General features: G+C 35.8%; 1 protein-coding gene across 1 annotated transcript in view; it reads right to left on the reverse strand.

Moving 5' to 3' along the window:
* Window positions 1-1960: 1960 nt before the first annotated feature.
* The window catches only part of Mps1 (Monopolar spindle 1), a 239916-nt gene continuing 221278 nt past the window's right edge, over window positions 1961-20598 (reverse strand). Inside the window, exon 6 of the mRNA XM_069839761.1 lies at window positions 1961-2274. Coding sequence (XP_069695862.1) covers window positions 2152-2274 — 123 coding nt within the window. The 3' untranslated portion in view covers window positions 1961-2151. The remainder of the gene's footprint in view (window positions 2275-20598) is intronic.

Raw genomic sequence — 20598 nt, forward strand, 5'->3', positions numbered from 1 at the left:
GGGTATCCTGTGGCCAAAGGGTATTATGTACGATAATGTGTTATTCTTTATTAGCGATGCTGCCCCTTATATGGTCAAAGCTGGACAAGCATTATCTGTTGTATATCCTAAATTGACTCATTTTACTTGTGTGGCGCATGCATTTCATCGTGTGGCAGAAGTGGTCAGAGACAATTTCCCTAAAGTAGATTTGTTGATTTCATCAGTGAAAAAAGTATTTCTCAAAGCTCCCAGTAGAGTTAACGTGTTGAAAGAAATGTACCCTGAAATTCCATTGCCACCAAAGCCAATTTTAACTAGATGGGGTACATGGCTAGAAGCAGTTGAATATTATGCCGAACATATAGACTCTATTAACAATGTTCTCCTTGCATTGGACTCTGAAGATGCAGTCTCAATTGATACTGCGAAAACAGTTACCTGTGACATAAGTGTGAAGAATGACTTAGCTCACATTCAGCATACATTTTCATGCATCATAAAAACGCTCAAAAGTCTCCAAAATAGGCACCTTTCACTATCTGAAAGTTTTGAAATTATAAATAGTACTGTGGAACAACTGAATCGTGGTAGAGGTAAAGTTGCAGATGCAGTAAGAGCTAAGGTGGACACTGTACTTTCAAAAAACCCTGGATATGAAGAACTACAAAAGGTTGTTGCTGTGATGAGTGGTGAATCAACAGTGAAGATTAACTTGGACTTATCCCCAGCAGACATTGTGAAATTGAATTATGTACCAGTTACTTCTTGTGACGTCGAACGCTCTTTTAGTCAGTATAAATCTATCCTCAGAGACAATAGAAGAAGATTCACTTTTCAGCACTTGAAAGAAATGTTTGTAACCTATTGTTATGGTAACAGACAATAAAAATTGTGTTTTGTTGAAACTACATTGGAAGATAAGGTACGTCCATTATATTTTTTGTTTAGTTTGATTAAAATGTACCAATATTTAACGTACATAGTCATTTTTTTATAATTTTAAGTCCATATTTAATTCCATATTTTGGTAAAAATCCATATTTAATTCCATATTTTGGTAAAAATAACTACATATATATTTACATATTTCATATATTTTTAGTCCATATAAATCCGTTCCCTGCTCATAACGAGTGTACCTCAGCACATGTTGGACTTCGGTCCTATGTTCATAGACATCTATGACGCAGTGCACAGGGGGGCCACTAGAGGGAACCCAAGAGTTGGAACTTAATCTGAGACGATTCTGTCTGATGCCGGGGTGGTATCCGGTGTGGCTTAATGGATAAAGCATCAGCACGTAGAGCTGAAAACCCGGGTTCAAATCCCGGGCCGGAGAGAATTTTTCTCCATTCCATTACTCTTTCATCGTACAGAAAACAAGCTAAGAATGTAAATTATGCAAATAAAATAAAAATGTAAACAGAGGAAACTATTGACATGTTATAATAAAGTATGAGGATGTAAAACCAGTTAGGCCAAGTATAAAGATCTATGAAAAAATGAAGAAACATAACTTCAACATAATACCAGTATGTAACAAAACACATAATTATCTATTAAGTATGTCCCAATTAGCGTAAACTCAGTGAACTTTAAATCCTGTAAATACGAAATGAAAAGAAACATATTTATAATTAATTTATTACGAAAGAAATAATATTAATAAACAAACCTTGAAAACCAACAAAGTGAATGTATGCATCTACAAATTATAGGTAGTTTTGACGTATAGCAGACATTCCGAATCTTCAACGAAACTGCAACGGGATCACAAAACAGTTGTTTACAATGAACTTGAAAATCAACGGCGTAACTTTATTGATATAGCAGGTGAGACCCAACAATTTGGCTAGAATTCTGATACACCACAAACCACAAGTAAGACTATAAAAATGTAGTTTATATAATATTTAATATTTAGAAGAACTGTCAATTACTTTGTCATCATTACCCATAAAAATTGCCAAAGACTGCAACCATTTTATTTTAATTTATTGTCTTGTTTTTATCGCCAACACACACTTAGTTTATAATACATCAACAATGAACGTTTGGTACGATCGTGAACATAATTCCATCTACACACACTTATATTGTTACATTAATTTGCATTGAAAATCGGCATTAGCACAAACGTGTTCTGTATGGTAGGCCTCCGCTTGACAATTAATTACAGTGTTGCTGATGTATGGCTCCGGCTTGTAACTGAAGAAGGCTCTGGTCAGAGTCGTTCTCTAAGCGGATATAGTATAGTTTCCATTTTCTTCTTCTTCTTTTGAGAGTCTGAAACTTAAAGCCTAGATTTAGTAGCAAAGTTCGTAACATTGAACGTTCATATGGAAAATCACATATACGTTTTACATGGGCTAATAGTTCATCCAGCATAGGTAATTTACCACTTTTGAAGAAAGTGTGTATTTCATGGCAGACCAAATCACACGAGAAATTGTCTATTTTAGAAAGTTTTTTTTTCTATTGTTTCTGTTTTTCATAGGTATTTTAGGAAAACCCCTTCCTACTACTTTTCTCATTGTATTTTTGTGTATATTGAGTACTTTCGCAGCTTCAGTACATGCCCCTCTACAGAGTTTGTCATCACACATTCATGAGCACTTAAAATAAATTTCTGGCCAAGTTTACAAATTACATCAGTTCTTGGCTTGCGACTGCAACAAGGATCAGTGCTCGGTCCAGCAACACATTCACTGTCAATAATAAACATATTATTTGCACTATTTACACTTTTAAAACTATTATATATACCACTCTCACTGTTTACAATGTCATAAATATCCATATTACTTAGTCCAGCAACACATTGAAAAGGGTATTATTAAAACTAAGTTCATTACAATTATTATGCACAGGTTCATTATTTACATCTATATATCTGTATCCGATTAAAATATATGTCACCGAAATTCCATTCAGTGAATCAGTAAAGAACCTAGCTATTTATATGGATAAAAGTTTAAATTGGGACATTCAAGTTGCAGAAACTTGTAAAAAAGTATTTTCACTATTCCACTTGCTTAGGTGATTGAAGAATTTTCTATCCCTTTCCTTGAAAAAGTCTTCAGTGCAAACACTCGTGATGCCCCACTTCAATTACTGTAATATTCTGTTTACTAACCTAAGCATTACTTTGGCACAGAGAATGCAACGTGTTCATAATATGTACGTCCATTTCGTCTGCAATATTCGCCGGGTTGATCACGTAACACCATACCTCAGAATGTTGTCCTGGCTCCGACTAGAATATCATAGGAAAATCCACTGTGTTGTATACCTCAATTTTCGATGCCCGTGCGTCCTACTTTAAATGGTTCAAACCTACCCGCGCGAACGACAGTCTCTGTTTTCTCTAAGAAAGCAGGTTGGCTCGTTTTTCCCTCTTATGAGGGAGAAAGCAAAGATCACGCGGCGACGAGTAACGTTGGCAGTAGAAATACCCCCAGGCACTGTGACGTGAACCCACGCTAGCACACGAGACGATAAAAGTCACCCTCGGCTCCCTTTATTATGCATGCGCTATCGGTGAAGAAATTCCGCTTCCGGTGTGATGCTGAGCCCCGTTGTAAGCATAAAAATGTTTTTTTTACCGCAATCCAGATATTCAGTGCGTTCCATTAATTACATTACATCCTCAACATGTAATTTTGCACCACTATTCAAGCAACAAACACTTATTTTGCACTTATTTAATGCTAACGTATTATTGTTTTTATCATCATTTATCTTAAATGAATAATGTCTCCATGTATCGTCTCTTATTTTCTCAAAGATAATTTCTGTAAATATTCCTCATAATTTATATATTATTTTCTGTTAATGTATTGTGCTCTATTTTTGCCCTGTAAATATCTTACATTTGTAACATTGCATCTTATAGTCGTTATTTATCCTTATATTTTGCCATAACCTAAATCAGTGGTTTCCAAATATGGTGTGTGATGAACCCTTTGAAGCTTACATTTCATTTTGGTGGACCTCCAGTGTTTTCTGTAATAATCTGGTAATCATTTTGTACTCATTAAACATTTGCATAATGTAGTGAATTAACTACCCTTAATAAGTTGGTAGCTATATTAAATATAAGTTTTAAGTTTTGAATATAATATACAAATACAAGGTTATTTTATGTTTTATCATATCTTTACTGTCAAAAATAAAACTATACGGTTTCCAGTGGGATGTTTCTTTTGCTGTTAAAATTAACATTACAAAGACTGGGACTTTCAAACTACCTAGTACGACCAGCACAGGTCATTTTGACGTGTACGTTTTATCCTAAATTTCTGTCTCATTAGCAGCTTTCATTTGAAATATCGTCTTATTACAGACTTAGTGGGTATAATTAAAGAGTTGCGAGTTAATAATTTCAGAACAAAATTTGAGACCACAATACACTCTTCTTCTAAGAAGAAATTGTTATGTGTAGATGAAGAAAATTTGTTTTATTAACTGTGTATAAGTACTAGCATATTAATTCTGCTATTTCTCAAATGTAATTCTGTTCTTAACATCATGTTCACTCAATTTTACATTAAATATTTTTGACATATATATTTTGTGTTTTCTGAATTTATCTATAGTCTATTGATTATTATAATCACATCTTGCACACACACATGTACATGATTCTACACTTTGCACACACATACATGATTCTTTCAGAATTTGTTATACTTTGCGCAGACATGTGATGTCTTATTTCTGCTGTGACACCCTCCAATCTGACAGGTCTTCCTCTCTGGTTTCCTGGACACTGCTGGAATATATAATCTCGCGAGATATAACTAAAATCACCAGTCTCATTTTCATCTTCGTCACAAACACTAACTGGATATTCTCTTTCCTAATCTATTTCTGACAGTGTTTCTAAATAATGCAGAATTCTTCATCCCTCATAATCTTTCATAACAGAAGTTCATCGCTCAAACCCTTTTGTGCCATGTTTGCAAAATAACTACAGTACATGGCAAATAGAAATCTTGAGATAGACTAATGAAATACTTCACACAGTTGCCAAAAGAATTGCCGCTGTTATCCAGAATATATTGACTATATTGTAATGTCATAGGAAAGCGGTTATAAACTCCCTATTGTCGTTCTTATGTTTTGAGTATCAACCAGTCTACATAAAGGGAATATTTTCGGTAATATGAAAGACTTGCCACATACATTCAGTAAGCTTGTCACATGGGGACAATGTAGGCCTATTGAGTTCATTATTAGGATGCGTAAGACGATCATAAAACAGCAATATTTGTAGTTTGCTGCTGCATGAAAATAAGACAGTGCAGACCAGTAAAAATGACCTATGTTCGTCCTTCTAGGTAACTGTACTTTTATCCCCATAAATAATGATAGGGACTTGACATTTTCAGAGGATCTAAAAAGAGTAAATTCAATAAATGTCCTGAAGGACTAGCTTGATGAGCAAATACACAGAGGAGGTACAAATTAATTAAATATCGAAATGAGTCAAATGATCGGTTGGTTCTTCTAGTGTTAAACAAGTTTTTTTTATACTTATAAAATTATTAGTGGAATGGTTGAAGTCGCTTTGCGAAGTCTGGCCGAATTGTAGGTACTCTAAAGCTGCAGTTTGTTTACGGCGATCATTGCTTGGAGTTGCTGGCAGTTAAAATGAATGAGCACTGTTTCTTTACAGTGATGATTGTTGGACGCGGTGCAGATCGCTGGAGGTTGCTTCTGAAGCAAATTCAGGACGCATATCACTCCATACATCGCTCATTTGCGATAAGAGTGACACAACTTAAAAAAGTGTTAATTTTACAGGAGGAGCATTTCAAAATTTTCATATTCTTAGAAATCAAATTGTAGGCACACGCATTTTCCAAACGGAATGCAATTTTGCATATATATTATATTTCTAGTGTTGTAGCGTACAGTACCATAATTATTAATTAATTTCAATAATTTCAACAATTATTTTAAGTTGTGTCGTTCTTTTTTAAATATATGTCTGTTTTTAGTTATGACAGTAAGAATATTTACCTGACGTACAATAATTGTACAATTATTGTAGTTGTACAATAACTGCACAATTATTGTGTTTCTAGAAAGGAAATTTTTCGATAAAGTAATGCAAGGGAATAATTTATTGGCATGTCATTACAGAATAATATTATAAGGATGCTCTGTGACATTAATTAATAAATTTAAATTTTAACAAAGATGTTGTTTTATTGACAAACGAATGTAATAACTTTTTATAAAAATTATACTTTATAATTAACCGTATAACTTAATGACTCTTTTTAAATACATGACTATGAATTATGTTAGAAAAAATAATATAATAGCAACAACCTAGATTGAGAAAGCATTATAAAAGATCTGAAATTCTTTACACAAAATCATTTTAGAAATAAATTGCCCAGTAAACATAAACTACAGCACAACACTTTCAATACAGTTCACAACACTTCTCTACACCTTCAAAGATTCAAAGAATTCTTTATAGAAGCTTGGAATGTGATTCAGTTTAATGAGATCTAGTAAATCTGCTTCTTTTCTCTCACTTATACCTATTTTTTTCATTATAAACTTGTGGCAATTCTGGAGTCTCGGTTTTGGTTTCAGTTCTTGAAGAACTTTTTTTAGTTATACTTCTTGAAATTCTTCGTCGAAATAGAATGTTTTGTAGAAAAATGACAATGGATGACTTTGATGCACTGTCAAAACCTTTACTTCGTTCATTTTCCTTGTGCTCCTGAAGTAATTTGCGTTCTTGTAATTTGTTCCTAGATTCTTGATATTGAAAAAGTCCTTATGGGATATTTCCTTGGTTTTGTAGGTCCGTCCTATTTTCTTTGCAGCTTTAACAATAGAGACAAAATGATGTGGAGTGTAAATCGGACCACTTTTGGACACGCGTTTTACTTCGCTCTCGATAATTGAAAGGGCACTATCATATTCATCCTGAGTGTGTCCAGTTATCAAGAATTTATGGATAATGGATTTCAGATTTGGGAATTTGGATACAGTGAACACGTACAGATGGATCATGAACCTCAGAACAGAAGTCCTCAGCAATGCTCAGTATAGAAAATTATGTTTATGACTTCAGCCGACATTTTCTGTTTTTCTTCCAAGAAGTTAAGTACACAGGTACCTATTTCATTGACATCTCTTTCTGCTTCTCCCACATGCCAAATGAAATAGGTGACATCAGTTGTTTTCAAGTCAAAATGTTAAATTAAAAACATTCTATTTAGAATCTATATCAGCATCATTTACACTAGCATGCTTACTTTATGTAAATAACAGGGCAGATCATTATTCATGTTACATATTTTAAACTTATTTCATTTACAGGGACACTGTTATTTCTTTTAAATTTTTAATCAAGGCATTAATACTATTCATCTTGATAAAATTTTCGGTATATTATTGAACAAACATTCGAGTTGTGTTTGAGTAACCGGCTGCCAGACATCATTGTCTAAAAATGTTTGTTTTGACAGCTTTAGAATTACATGGGAACGTAATTGACTCATTTCCGTGTAAAAAAAAATTACTAACCATATTCAAAATAAAGGTAAAACGTTATTATACTTTTCAAATAGACAGACATAACATTAAATAATTATTAAATTAAAATAGTTTTAATCATAAATACCGTCACAATATTAAATGTAAGCTTACTGATAATAAGGGAAGTTAAGTAAGTATTTGTTACTTTTCTAAAATAATGACACAACGCAGAATAATTCTTTGCCGCTGAAAAAAAAAATTATTCAATGAAAAGACGCAACGCAAATTCTGTCACTCTTCATGAAAAGATTTAAACCTTTCAACTAAAATTAAGTCTTTGTTGTTGTAATGATTTTGTTAGATTAAAACAATTTAATAAAGACACATCTGCCATCTGGGGGAAAAATAATGTAATCATGTATTTGTCGTTATTCACGATGAAAATATACTACTTTTGGAGTTCATTTTTGTAAAATCTCAAAAATGAAAAATTTTGAATTGTGCCTCTCTTGTCGCAAATGAGCGACATGTTCAATAATCGATTTTTAGAGAAGGCCATGTAGAAATATTTAATCGAGTTAAAGTAGCAAAACAAATGAGAAATGACAGCGATTTACACTGATAAAGATACCACTTCCTGACGATCATCGCCAGCATTTATAATCGCCGGCGATGTGCGTCCGGTGATGATCACCATAAACAAACCGTAGCTTAAATTGCAAATCTACCTTAAGATTATGTTTACTTCTATACTCGTATTTGTTCTTCAAGAAGACCAGAGCAGAAAATGTACTCTCACTCAAATATATTGATGCAAATGGCATTAAGTGTAGTACTGCAATCCAGAAAACATTGAGATATACTGGTGAGTCATGGAACCAAGATTGCAACAGAGATGTTTTAGGAAACACAATTTTTAACCACGATATCAGTAGATAATTCTAATAATTTTAAGAGACCCTTTTCTTTGGTCAAACTATTAATTGTTTGTCATCGGGAATGAATTTTTCATACAATTGTCTTTATTAGATAATATTTCCGTAATTTTAATGTCAATCAATGAAGATACTTTTATGCTTCCAAACATATTGGACGAAAGTCACGGAGTGGAACATTAATCGAATTCTCGATTGATAACTCAGCAAGACAAGTTTAATTTCTTTATTGTTGCTTTAGTCTTATCCTGAATGCTGAACACAGTTGGAACCTGGAGATTAAAATAAAGAAAAATAATAATAATATCGGATATGTAAGCAAGAGTTTCAAGCCAAGGGAAGTCCTTGGACAAACTCATTCCTGTTAAAATCTTAGAAGTGTGAGATAAAAAATATTTCAGCCAGCTGATATGTCACAGAATGCGATGAAGTTAAATTTAGTTAAAATAACGTTTGAAAACATACATTGGTTCCACACACCCAGGTGGGCAACCACTTGCTTAGGTAATTTGTCAACTATGAATGCCATAAATTGTGTATTAAGTTATATTTCAATATTGTATAGCATTGTTACATGTTTTAATAATTTTTGTCCTGTAAACATCTTACATATTATTGTAATACAGTTTCTTGATGGTTTCTTGTCCATTTTGTTACTCAACTGTGGAATAATAAATAATAATGAATATAGGTCTATGCCGGTAATAATAAAAAAATATATTTTTTCTTTTTCCGAGATGTTCCAGTCGAACCAAACCACTACTCTCTATAGAGTTCAAATAATAATCTTTGGCCTACATCCTACTTCATCTTTCAAACAAATTAATTCGATTTTTAGCTAAACTAGTGCTGAAGTAGTTCCCCGCTTATATACATGTTGCATATACGAATCTGTGACAGGTTAGATTTGGTTAGTTTAGGCTTTTGTTATGCCATGCATATATTTGTCTATGATGCATATACGATCAACTGTATCTACATAAAAAGAATCCGTTATAAATTCAACAATTTTCACTTCCGAAATCACCAGAACTACCTCAGCGCTAGTTTCGCCGCTTTATTAACATAGGAATATCTCTTCGAATTGTTAACAAGGTTGAGATCACTCTTAATTTTACTGGATGTGATGCCCCTGGTTTTATAAATTTGCACACAAAGTGTCTTGCAGCCCCTCTGAAGTTGGCACCTACGTTTGGTGATATTTATTTGCATATCACGACATTCATAAGTTGGTTTACAGTTGAAATATCCAGAACTACCTCAGCGCTAGTTCTTGCCGCCCCTCTGAAGTTGTAGGTGGAATATTGTGTTGGCCAAGTTTAATATCAATACTACCACCAGAAATTAACTCTTAATACATTAGCCTATCAAGACTTATGAGGAAATATTCTGGAATACAATTATACGAAAATAAGGTTTGACTTGGATAACAAGAGCTGGAGTAATAATTGCGAAATCTACCAATGCACTATTATTATAATTACGTAACTTGTATCACCGAAATGTAAATAATATATGATTGTGACGAAGGTGAATCTAGCATGCGGTGAATAAAACAATTTTTATGCTTACAATGGGGCCCAGCATCACACCAGAAACGGAAATACTACACCGATTGGCGCATGCGCAAAAAGAGAGCCGAGGGTGACTTCTATCGTCTCGTCGCTAGCACCCCAAACAAAGAAGAGCTTAGTAACGTCAGCTCCGAGAGGGGTATATAAGAAGGCCCAGCGGCCGAGAGCGGCAGACTGGTCAGTCGGGGGTTAGCTAGCAGCTGCCCTCGTCCAGTGCTCACTCCTCTCGCTTAGGCGCAGAGACTTGCCTTTTGTTCGGACGTGTCTACACACGGCCACCACCCCAGGAACAGGGAGCCAGCCGCGCCCCTGTCTCCTGTATTCTTTCCTACACCAGCCGAATCTTCTTCACTTCTTACGTACTTATTTTCTTCTCGTCTCGCCAGCATCTCCAACCCACACATTTCTCTCCCCTGATCACCCTTATCTCTCACCACCCTGACTTCGACTCCCCGCTTGTTCAATTAAACACAACCATCTCCTCACAATCCCCCCCCTCTAGTGTCGGTAAGTCGCATAGTACGCTGTGTTGATCCTCCGAACGCTAGAGGTCACCATACCCCCCCCCCCCAGTGTCGGTAAGTCGCATAGTACGTTGTGTTGATCCTCCGAACGCTAGGGGCCACCATTCCTCCCCCTCTTGGAGTCGGTAAGTCGCATAGTACGCTGTGTTGATCCTCCGAATCCAAAGGGGTGTGTTCTCGAACGTCGATAAGTCGCACAGTACGCTGTGTTTGATCCTTCGACCTAGAGAATCAACCATCATCCCGATTCCATCTCTCTCGTTATCCTGCCCACCCCACAACACACATGAAAGCAAGCCGATTTTCCCCAGGCACTCCCGTTACCCCTACCTCCCTTTCATTCAAGTCGTACTTTACTATCACCCCTCATAACTCTCCTCGCATCGAAGCCTCAGGACGAATTTCTAAACTATCAATTTCTATCACGACTCTCCCGTTACCCCTACCACAGGACTAGGAGGGAACCACAGTTATACTTTCTTTGTTAGCTATTTCTGTAATAAACAAATGTTACTTTGAAACAGTCTTTCCTTTAAACTTCACCACAGTTCCTTATTATCACCCCACCCACAAGCGACAGCCTTGTCACGTCACTCCCGTTTCCCCTCCCCACCTCGACAACACGTCGGAGAGGAACGACCACGGAGACCGGCGTACGACAACTGTCTTCCCTCCTCTTTCACACATTGCATTTCTCCACTTCTATCTTGCGCCTCGTTTTAAAAAGTTATCCACCTACCACAATCTAGACATACGATCACAACACTCAGTATTATCCATTCCCTCCCATCGAACATCCTCATATTCATCTTCTTTCACTGTGCCTGCTCCTCAACTTTGGAATTCCCTACTGAGTAATGTCAGAGACTGTCAGACATCAAACCAACTTAAGAATAGACTAAGGAAATAGTTTTCAAACAATTCTCGTTAACAAATATAGCTGTTACAAGCTTCTCAATGTTTAATGGTTATATATACAGGGTGTCGCAAAAGTAACTACACACTTATTTCACTTATGTTAATTTTGAATAATTTGAACATGATACAGGTCCTGCCAACAAATTACAGTACACATCACTTCCTTTTATGTTCAACTGTCTCCCATCTTCATCAACACACCGTTGAAGTCTACCTGGAACACTCTGACACACATGCAAACACAGCTGAATGTTGTTGTCGATTGTTAGTTTTCCATGTACTAATAAGTACAGTTATGTCGGTTTGCATTTCCCGAAAACTTGAATGTGGCCTCATCAGACCACAAAATGTTAAGAAGGGAATTCTGGTCAAATCGATACTGACTGAGAATAATTTCACAAATTGTAGCTGTCTGTCTGGATCATCTTTCAGCAACCCATGTATCAGGCCTGGAATGTACACTTTCAAGTTCTGCTGATGCAATATCCTTTGGATTGACCGATATGACATTTCTGGAAACTCTGCTACTAATCGTCTTATGGACTTCTTTGGACTAGTCATAACAGTCAAATAGATCGCACTCCTAGAACAACACTGCCACAACTAAAAAATTGGCTGTTTTGAGTTACGTCCATTTTCTGGTTCGTGGAATAGTTCTCTACCACAAACTAAAACCTCCATATTTTTAACTTGCTTCAATCAGAGGCTATGTGAGATAAATCGGTGCTGCACTTCTGAAATTTCTGTGTGCCTAGAAAACAATACCGCCATATTTTGGATTATGGCTGTTTTGCAGAAGAATTGTGAACTACAGTCCTTCCAATTAAAAAGGAAAGAGTGCCATATTTCGAGTTGTGGCGGTTTTACACTGCCGTGAGAGCTGATTCAGGCACCACATTTGATACTGGGTGAAAAATGTGCCACAGTATGGCTTGTGACAGTACTGCTTTCAATTGGTAGGACGTTTTTGTCAGTATAACGAATTTTGATGTTGGTGTGGCGATACTTCGCGTATGCAGTACTTTCCAGCGAATTTTTCATTCTTGTGTAGCCATCGTTTCTAATTGCTATTTTGAAGATGTCTCGTAAAGTCGTAATAAACATCTTATCACATTAATTACATTAGTTCCAAACTCTGAAAATCAAGGTAAGTAATGTTGAATTGATAATTCAGTTGTCGGGCATAACAGACACAATGTAATGAACTGCAATATTCTGTCCTTATACTTTGTTACTAACCACAGTGCATGTGTTCTTACAAGTTTATTAGCAGGGAAAGGATTTATATGTAAATACATATTTACTTATAAAGCTAATATAATTTATATTTTGCATTATCTTTATGTTTCACAATGTGTAGGGTTGAAAAATCCTACTTTTATTTTCCATATTTTTCCATATTTTAGAGTTTAGTACATATTTTCGTTAATTTCCATATATTTTCCATATTTCATATAAAACAGTCCATATTATATTAGGTTTAACAATAAAACAAAACAAAATTCCATTAACTTTTAAAAATACATTTCAACAATAGAGATTTAAACACATGTTCAGTAATCCCTTTAACATCAGAGTTATTTGAAAATTAGCAGTCCTATCAACAATGGGAAAGTAAGTTACAAAACTGTATTAATTTAATTTAAAATTTTTAACAGACTTCAGTTGTGCAGCTCAACAGTTAAATGCCAGTCAGAGTACACATAGGTTCAGTTTTGTAAATCATACTATAAAGACGGTAAATATGCCAAAAGTACGTCATTCAGTCAATTTAAAATCAAAACTAACAAGTTACATTTCAGAATTTAAAGAAGATGGTTTATCAACTGACAATAAAATATTATTTTGTAATTTGTGTCAGTGTGCAGTATCATCTACACAAAAGTTCCTGGTGCAACAACACATTACAACTAGTAAACATCAGGCCAACAAACAACTAAATTCCAAGCAGAGACAATTGTTTTTAACACAACCAACAACATCGAATGTAAGATCTGAGTTTAACATCGACCTGTGCCGTTCTCTCATCTCTGCTGATATTCCTCTCTACAAACTAAAGAATAAGGTCTTCAGGGAATTCCTTGAAAAATATACTCAACATACAATCCCGGATGAGTCAACACTTAGGAAGACGTATGCTCCATCCATCTACGATGAGACAATACAGAAGATAAGAGATGAAATTAAAGATAGTTCAATTTGGGTTTCCATTGATGAGACTCCCGACAAAGAAGGTAGACTTGTTGGTAATGTAGTTATCGGTTTGTTAAGTGAACAATATTCTGAACGAATTCTTTTACATTGTGATGTTCTAGAAAAGTGCAATAACAAAACTATAGTTAAACTGTTCAACGAAGCTATGGGTATCCTGTGGCCAAAGGGTATTATGTACGATAATGTGTTATTCTTTATTAGCGATGCTGCCCCTTATATGGTCAAAGCTGGACAAGCATTATCTGTTGTATATCCTAAATTGACTCATTTTACTTGTGTGGCGCATGCATTTCATCGTGTGGCAGAAGTGGTCAGAGACAATTTCCCTAAAGTAGATTTGTTGATTTCATCAGTGAAAAAAGTATTTCTCAAAGCTCCCAGTAGAGTTAACGTGTTGAAAGAAATGTACCCTGAAATTCCATTGCCACCAAAGCCAATTTTAACTAGATGGGGTACATGGCTAGAAGCAGTTGAATATTATGCCGAACATATAGACTCTATTAACAATGTTCTCCTTGCATTGGACTCTGAAGATGCAGTCTCAATTGATACTGCGAAAACAGTTACCTGTGACATAAGTGTGAAGAATGACTTAGCTCACATTCAGCATACATTTTCATGCATCATAAAAACGCTCAAAAGTCTCCAAAATAGGCACCTTTCACTATCTGAAAGTTTTGAAATTATAAATAGTACTGTGGAACAACTGAATCGTGGTAGAGGTAAAGTTGCAGATGCAGTAAGAGCTAAGGTGGACACTGTACTTTCAAAAAACCCTGGATATGAAGAACTACAAAAGGTTGTTGCTGTGATGAGTGGTGAATCAACAGTGAAGATTAACTTGGACTTATCCCCAGCAGACATTGTGAAATTGAATTATGTACCAGTTACTTCTTGTGACGTCGAACGCTCTTTTAGTCAGTATAAATCTATCCTCAGAGACAATAGAAGAAGATTCACTTTTCAGCACTTGAAAGAAATGTTTGTAACCTATTGTTATGGTAACAGACAATAAAAATTGTGTTTTGTTGAAACTACATTGGAAGATAAGGTACGTCCATTATATTTTTTGTTTAGTTTGATTAAAATGTACCAATATTTAACGTACATAGTCATTTTTTTATAATTTTAAGTCCATATTTAATTCCATATTTTGGTAAAAATCCATATTTAATTCCATATTTTGGTAAAAATAACTACATATATATTTACATATTTCATATATTTTTAGTCCATATAAATCCGTTCCCTGTTTATTAGTAATAGGCCTATGATAAACAAAACATAAAAATAATAATGTGAAACTGTTGACAGTCAGGTGTTATGTGTAGTTTATGGTGACCTCGATCAGCTCCAAGAAATAAATGAATTGCAAATCTAAACCAAGAATTCATTCATTTCTCAAATCGATAGAATGATATTACTCGTAAATTGACGACCTAGGTAACAAGAATGCCAACTTAGCTGAATAGTACCACAGTATACGGAAGTGCCTGTATTTTCGTGGTATGTTGTCAGCCTCTGGACTAGACACTTCAGGGTTCGATCCTACCTGAGGAGGATTAAGTTCTTCGGGTGAAACAATTGGAATATGTGCCTTCCTTAGGATGGGAAGTAAAGCCTCAGGTAAAATTTTCATTTGTGCATCCATGATTGCAGTAATCAGAAACTTGCATTAAAATCTCGCAATATTATTAATAAAAATAATTAATTTACTTCTGTCATTTAGTTTTGAAATTTAAAAATCCATTTCCAGTACGAAAATTATATTTCTTTATTCATATAAAAACGTAAAACATTCCATAAAACAATTCTGTAATGGAGGCCTATACTAAAATAAATGAAGTGATTGGCATTAATTTGGCTTTACAGAGTAAAATATATTGATGAAGTCTCTATTTTTAAGGAAGGAGAATAGGTTAAAAACATATTGTTATTTAATAATAAGGAAAAGTAATTAATTTTTAATAAAACAAATAGAGTTGTAGTTCACTCCAGATGAACCTGTACAAGTTATACAACTAGACCTGCAGCACCAATTACCGGTACTGATTTCAATGAGAGTGACTTCGATGCCTCTGATGAAGACAAAGATTGGACCTGATGATCATGGCAGTGAAGAGGATAATTTAGAAAACAAGAATAGGCCTCGCAAATGAAACAGGCAAATGTTCAAAGTAGTGAAAACTATATAAGCTGTAAAAGGAAGTGATGTCCTGACACATGGAAGAGAAATATTTTGAAAAGAAAACTGAATTCCAGAGAAGCTTGCGTTAATTGTCATGGTACTCAAGTTAATCAGAAGCATTTACAATCAGCCTGCAGTTCTAAATGTAAACAATGATGCTCTTTCCTTATGTCAGAGGGAAAACGCAAGGAAGCACTGGATGCATAATAGAAAATGGGTGATGTGACACTTTAGCAAGCATTTATAGTGAACTACACCACTCCTGTTATCCCCAAATATAAATAATTATGTTCATGATGAATAAACTGGAAAAGACAATTTTGCCTACTATCTGATAATGCAAGGGGCCAAGAAAAGAGGGTATGTAAAAAATTCTTCGTGGAAACCTTAAACATTGGTGATAGGACTATTAGAATTGCTTTGGCTAAATGAAACGAGAATTGCAACTCCATAGAAGTGGGGAACAGAGAGGAAAATATGAAAATCGGAAATTCTTGAATCCAGATATTGTCCAAAAAGTGTGCAATCATATTAACTCATTACCCAGGATAGAGTATTTAAAGTGTAGAGCTGGTAGAGTGGACTATATCATTTTCTACACACAGAATGAGTGTGTTTTTAGAAGTAAACACCACAACGAAAAACAAGTAACAAACAGAGGCCAAGAGAATCGACACCTGTATTGTCTGTCCTGTCCTATCCCTATCATCTCTCAATCCTGTACCCAAGTCAAGGTGTAAGGATCATGCTAAGGGCTGAAGGGCATTGGGATACTTAAATATTCAGTGTCAAGAACGATCCTCTTTGAGTACCAGGTCGAACTCCATTGTACATAGGCATTTTGCCTTCGTGGGCAATGACTTTAGTTCCCCCATTTTCGTGGGAATATATCCACCCAGAAAACAAAACACAAAAGAACCACAGCCCTCCCTAATGAGGGACTCTAGATAAGAGCATGGTGAGAAATTTGGAAATGGGTCAACTCACATTGGAGAGGCTCAGTTATGGGAATGTGAGAATCCAGAGAGCTCCTTAATAGGGGACTCTGAGGGAGAACTAAAATATGACCATGCCCTGTCAGGGACCTCACAGGAGGAACTAAAACATAGCAGAAGTGGAGAAGCTCTGATGGGGACTCTAGCCGAAAAGGTGAGCACCATGAAGCTTAAAAAGAAGAACGAGTTCTCACGAGCTAAGAAGAAACAGAGAGCAGCAAAGTCTGTGGCGGAGTAAGGTGTGAAGGGTTCCCTAGGAATTTTGTCTTCACATTCAGCTGCAGCAAAGCTAGTTGCTCTAGGCTCCTTTTCAGAGGGGACTCCATCTACTTCAACAGCAGCAAAGCATCCAAGGTCTTTTGGAGCTTCGAAGGTAAACAAACTAAACAACCAAGGGCCGACTATATTAAGGCGGTCTAATCTGGCTATTGTTAGTGAGGGCTATCCTGAAGCACTTAACATGGAGTGTTTGGGAGGCTGGTGGATGATCTGGTTTGCTGATTGCTACTTGGCCAAAGGGGCTGTTATTGTGGTCTGTCAGGACAAGATTTCCAGATTCTGGCTGATTGGAATGGTACCCAGTATGAAGACACGGGAGGCTCCAAGTTGAAGGTGGTGGATATGATGGCACTTCCTACCTACAAGCTGGTGATGGCATGGATCCCTGAACCTCCAGTGGAGACAGAAATTATCCTCAAAAGATTGGTTAAATAAAACCATAACATTGACACTCATCAATGGAAAGTGCTAGAGCGCAAAAATAAACCCAAGGGTGTAAGACGTGCTCAGCATATAGGCAGCTTCAGCAGATGGAGCAGCTCTTCTGTGGAGGAGGCCAGGCAACATTTACTCTATTGGGATCTGGCACAGCAAAATAGAAGAGGAGGAATTAGAGGGAAAAAGAGGAGGCTTATGCATGGTAAGTATTACTTTTGCTATTTATTGTGTGCACGCTAATCTCGAACATGGTACTGCTACCCCTAGGGTTGTCTGGAGGGAAAAATATAGCCCTAATACAGAAACCTGGATCCATGAGGACCATGTTATGGGTCTGAATGGTAGTGCAATAGAGGCCTAGAACGTAATATTCTTATTAAGAATATGAACACCTGGACAATACCACAGTTCAGGATATTGTGGCTGTCCTGATGAGATTTAAAAAGAGAAATACTAATACACAACTTCTTGTGTACTCAGTATATAGGGGTCATTCTTTGAATAAGGTACTATTTATTGTCACTGTCTAGTAAAAATTACAGGAAAAATATAAAATTGACTTTTTAAAATAATTATTAAATTAAGTCACTAAGAAACGAGGGATTATGGAAAATGTACTGAATATGTCTTAATTTAGCCTACAGTAGGCTATTCAAACAGTAATGAAGTCCCCTCCATGGACTGTCCCTACACCTGATTTGTAAGAATCTGGGCAGTGTTGTTTGTTAAATTTTCTTTAAAAATACACTGTTTCAGCAAATAATAATGATATAAAGTATAAAAAATCCGTATCCAAGAAAGACTTCGACCTTTCAAAAATTTAACAGGGTTATTGAATTTAAAAGTTTGTCCCCAAGAAATTGAATCTCCCTCCATGGATAACTATAAAAGTGTGGTAAAATGTTCATAGAATGCAGCAGCTCTCAGTGTGTGTCTCTGGAATTAATGTGAAAGGAAGCCATATTGTTTAACAGTCAAAGCTTGTTTTCACCAGTGTAATTTGCGTTGTAGATGTTGTTAAATCTCAATTATCACTTTGAGTTTCGCAAAGTTCTTCCTGTATACTCCGTGGTCACATTAATTAAAGTAGGAACCATTCATTAAATGTTTTAATCTAATTCTGCGTGTATATTAGGATGTAATTCAAATGTATGAGAGCTACCAATGTTGTAACCTGTAACAGTCGTCGTCGCCCTCGGGATATGGGAAGTATCACGAGGATGCACGTCGATGTCAATAATTAACTACGTACACTGATTAATTTGGGCGCCAGCCTCCTCGAGATTACTTCGGTAGAGGATGAGGTTCCCAGGTCAGCTGCAAAACGGTCGGGACATGGGGTTTGGGAGACGTGCTCGTAGGTTGAAATGATGTAGGCGCACACCAGAAGTTGTTGGTAAGAACTATGAAAGCGTTTATTATTACTATGTGTTCGTTTCAGATTAGCAGAGATGCGCGTCCAAGTGTATAATATCTCGCTCTCACTTCCCGCAAGTTGGTATACTAATTTCTGAGTTCACGTAATTATATCTTTTGTACTATAAAACACCAGTAATATAACGGACAGTTGATAACGTGATGAGAGGAAAGAATTCAGACTTATAATAATAATGCAACACACGACTTCTTACTACACCCACTAAAAAATTCTAAGTCCGTAAATTGTTATACTTCCGAGTTAGGTTTGCCGAGAATATGTGGAGTGCAACTTCTCCGTACGCGTTCTATATGCCTTCTGTCTATCTGCCCAAATCTATCCCCTACTTTCAACCACCAAAACATAGAATTTCGCCCTCCTATCTATATATCACGTGTCTCTATTAAGAATCCTGATTGGCCATGATTACACTTACGTCACTTAAGACGCGTTCTTCAAAAATTGTTCGTTAACTAGAACATCCCCCTACTTCCGGCGTCCTGACAATTCTCTGACATATACCAGATCATCTCTTTTGGAACCTGGCTTGGCGTCATCTTACTGACCACCTGCAGGCAAAGTCCATACATTCCCTCATCAGTCAACTCCACGCCTGGACACATGTTTCCTGTCCGCCTAGCTTCCTTTCGGTCTTCCTGTCCACCTGTTACTTCCATCTCAGATTTTGAAACTAACTTACACGTCCGCGCATCCTATCCATATAAGAATATTAACACGAAATACTAATCTAATGAAAATCTCCTCATCCTATACGAGGAACCGTCTCAAATGCCCTCTCATAACAAAGAATATTCCCAAGGGAATATTTGTTGTTATGAGACGTCCCAAAAAAAAAATACCTTCGCTACTAGTCTCCGGTGTCCCCTAATTAGTCACACTTGGATACACCTTTTGCTATGCTTATAAACAATGTACAAATTTACACTTACAATTATTACATATTTACAACTATTCACATGTATGAATCTATATACACACCTCACGCCTGCTTACATCTCACACGCCAGTTTAACTGACTTCTACCTGACATATATACAGCATCCAATCGTAACATTCAGGGCACATCCGAATACAATGGCACTCTCTCACTCACATTCATGATCGGTTCCTTGATACATACTTATACTTATAACATAGAAATAAGAATTATGAACCACAATAAAAAAAATATACGCTAAATAATACATAATACATTTTAAAATACCAATTAACCCTTTATATCATACTTCATATATTATCTGAAGCCTTGAAAACACATTTACGTCCATAAAACCGAAATAATTATTAACCAGAATCAAAATTATACTAAACGATACACAATACTTCTGAAATACAAATTGACCCTATTTATCATATCTCATACATAGTTGCAACCTTGAATACACATCTCGAATAACGTCCCCTCAATATAGAGGACAACTTTATGTCTCGAACTAAAAATGATGGTCTGGCACTTAATATTGATTCTAAAAAAACGGATACATATTCAAATCGAATCATTCAACCTCTACTGATAAATGAACATATATGAAGTTAATTTTAAAAAAATTCTATCATATTTATTAATCATTATTAACATTATCTTTAAATTATTGCCACAGGGA

This window comes from Periplaneta americana, chromosome 11, assembly GCF_040183065.1.
Source record: "Periplaneta americana isolate PAMFEO1 chromosome 11, P.americana_PAMFEO1_priV1, whole genome shotgun sequence".
NCBI classification, from domain to species: Eukaryota; Metazoa; Arthropoda; class Insecta; order Blattodea; family Blattidae; genus Periplaneta; species Periplaneta americana.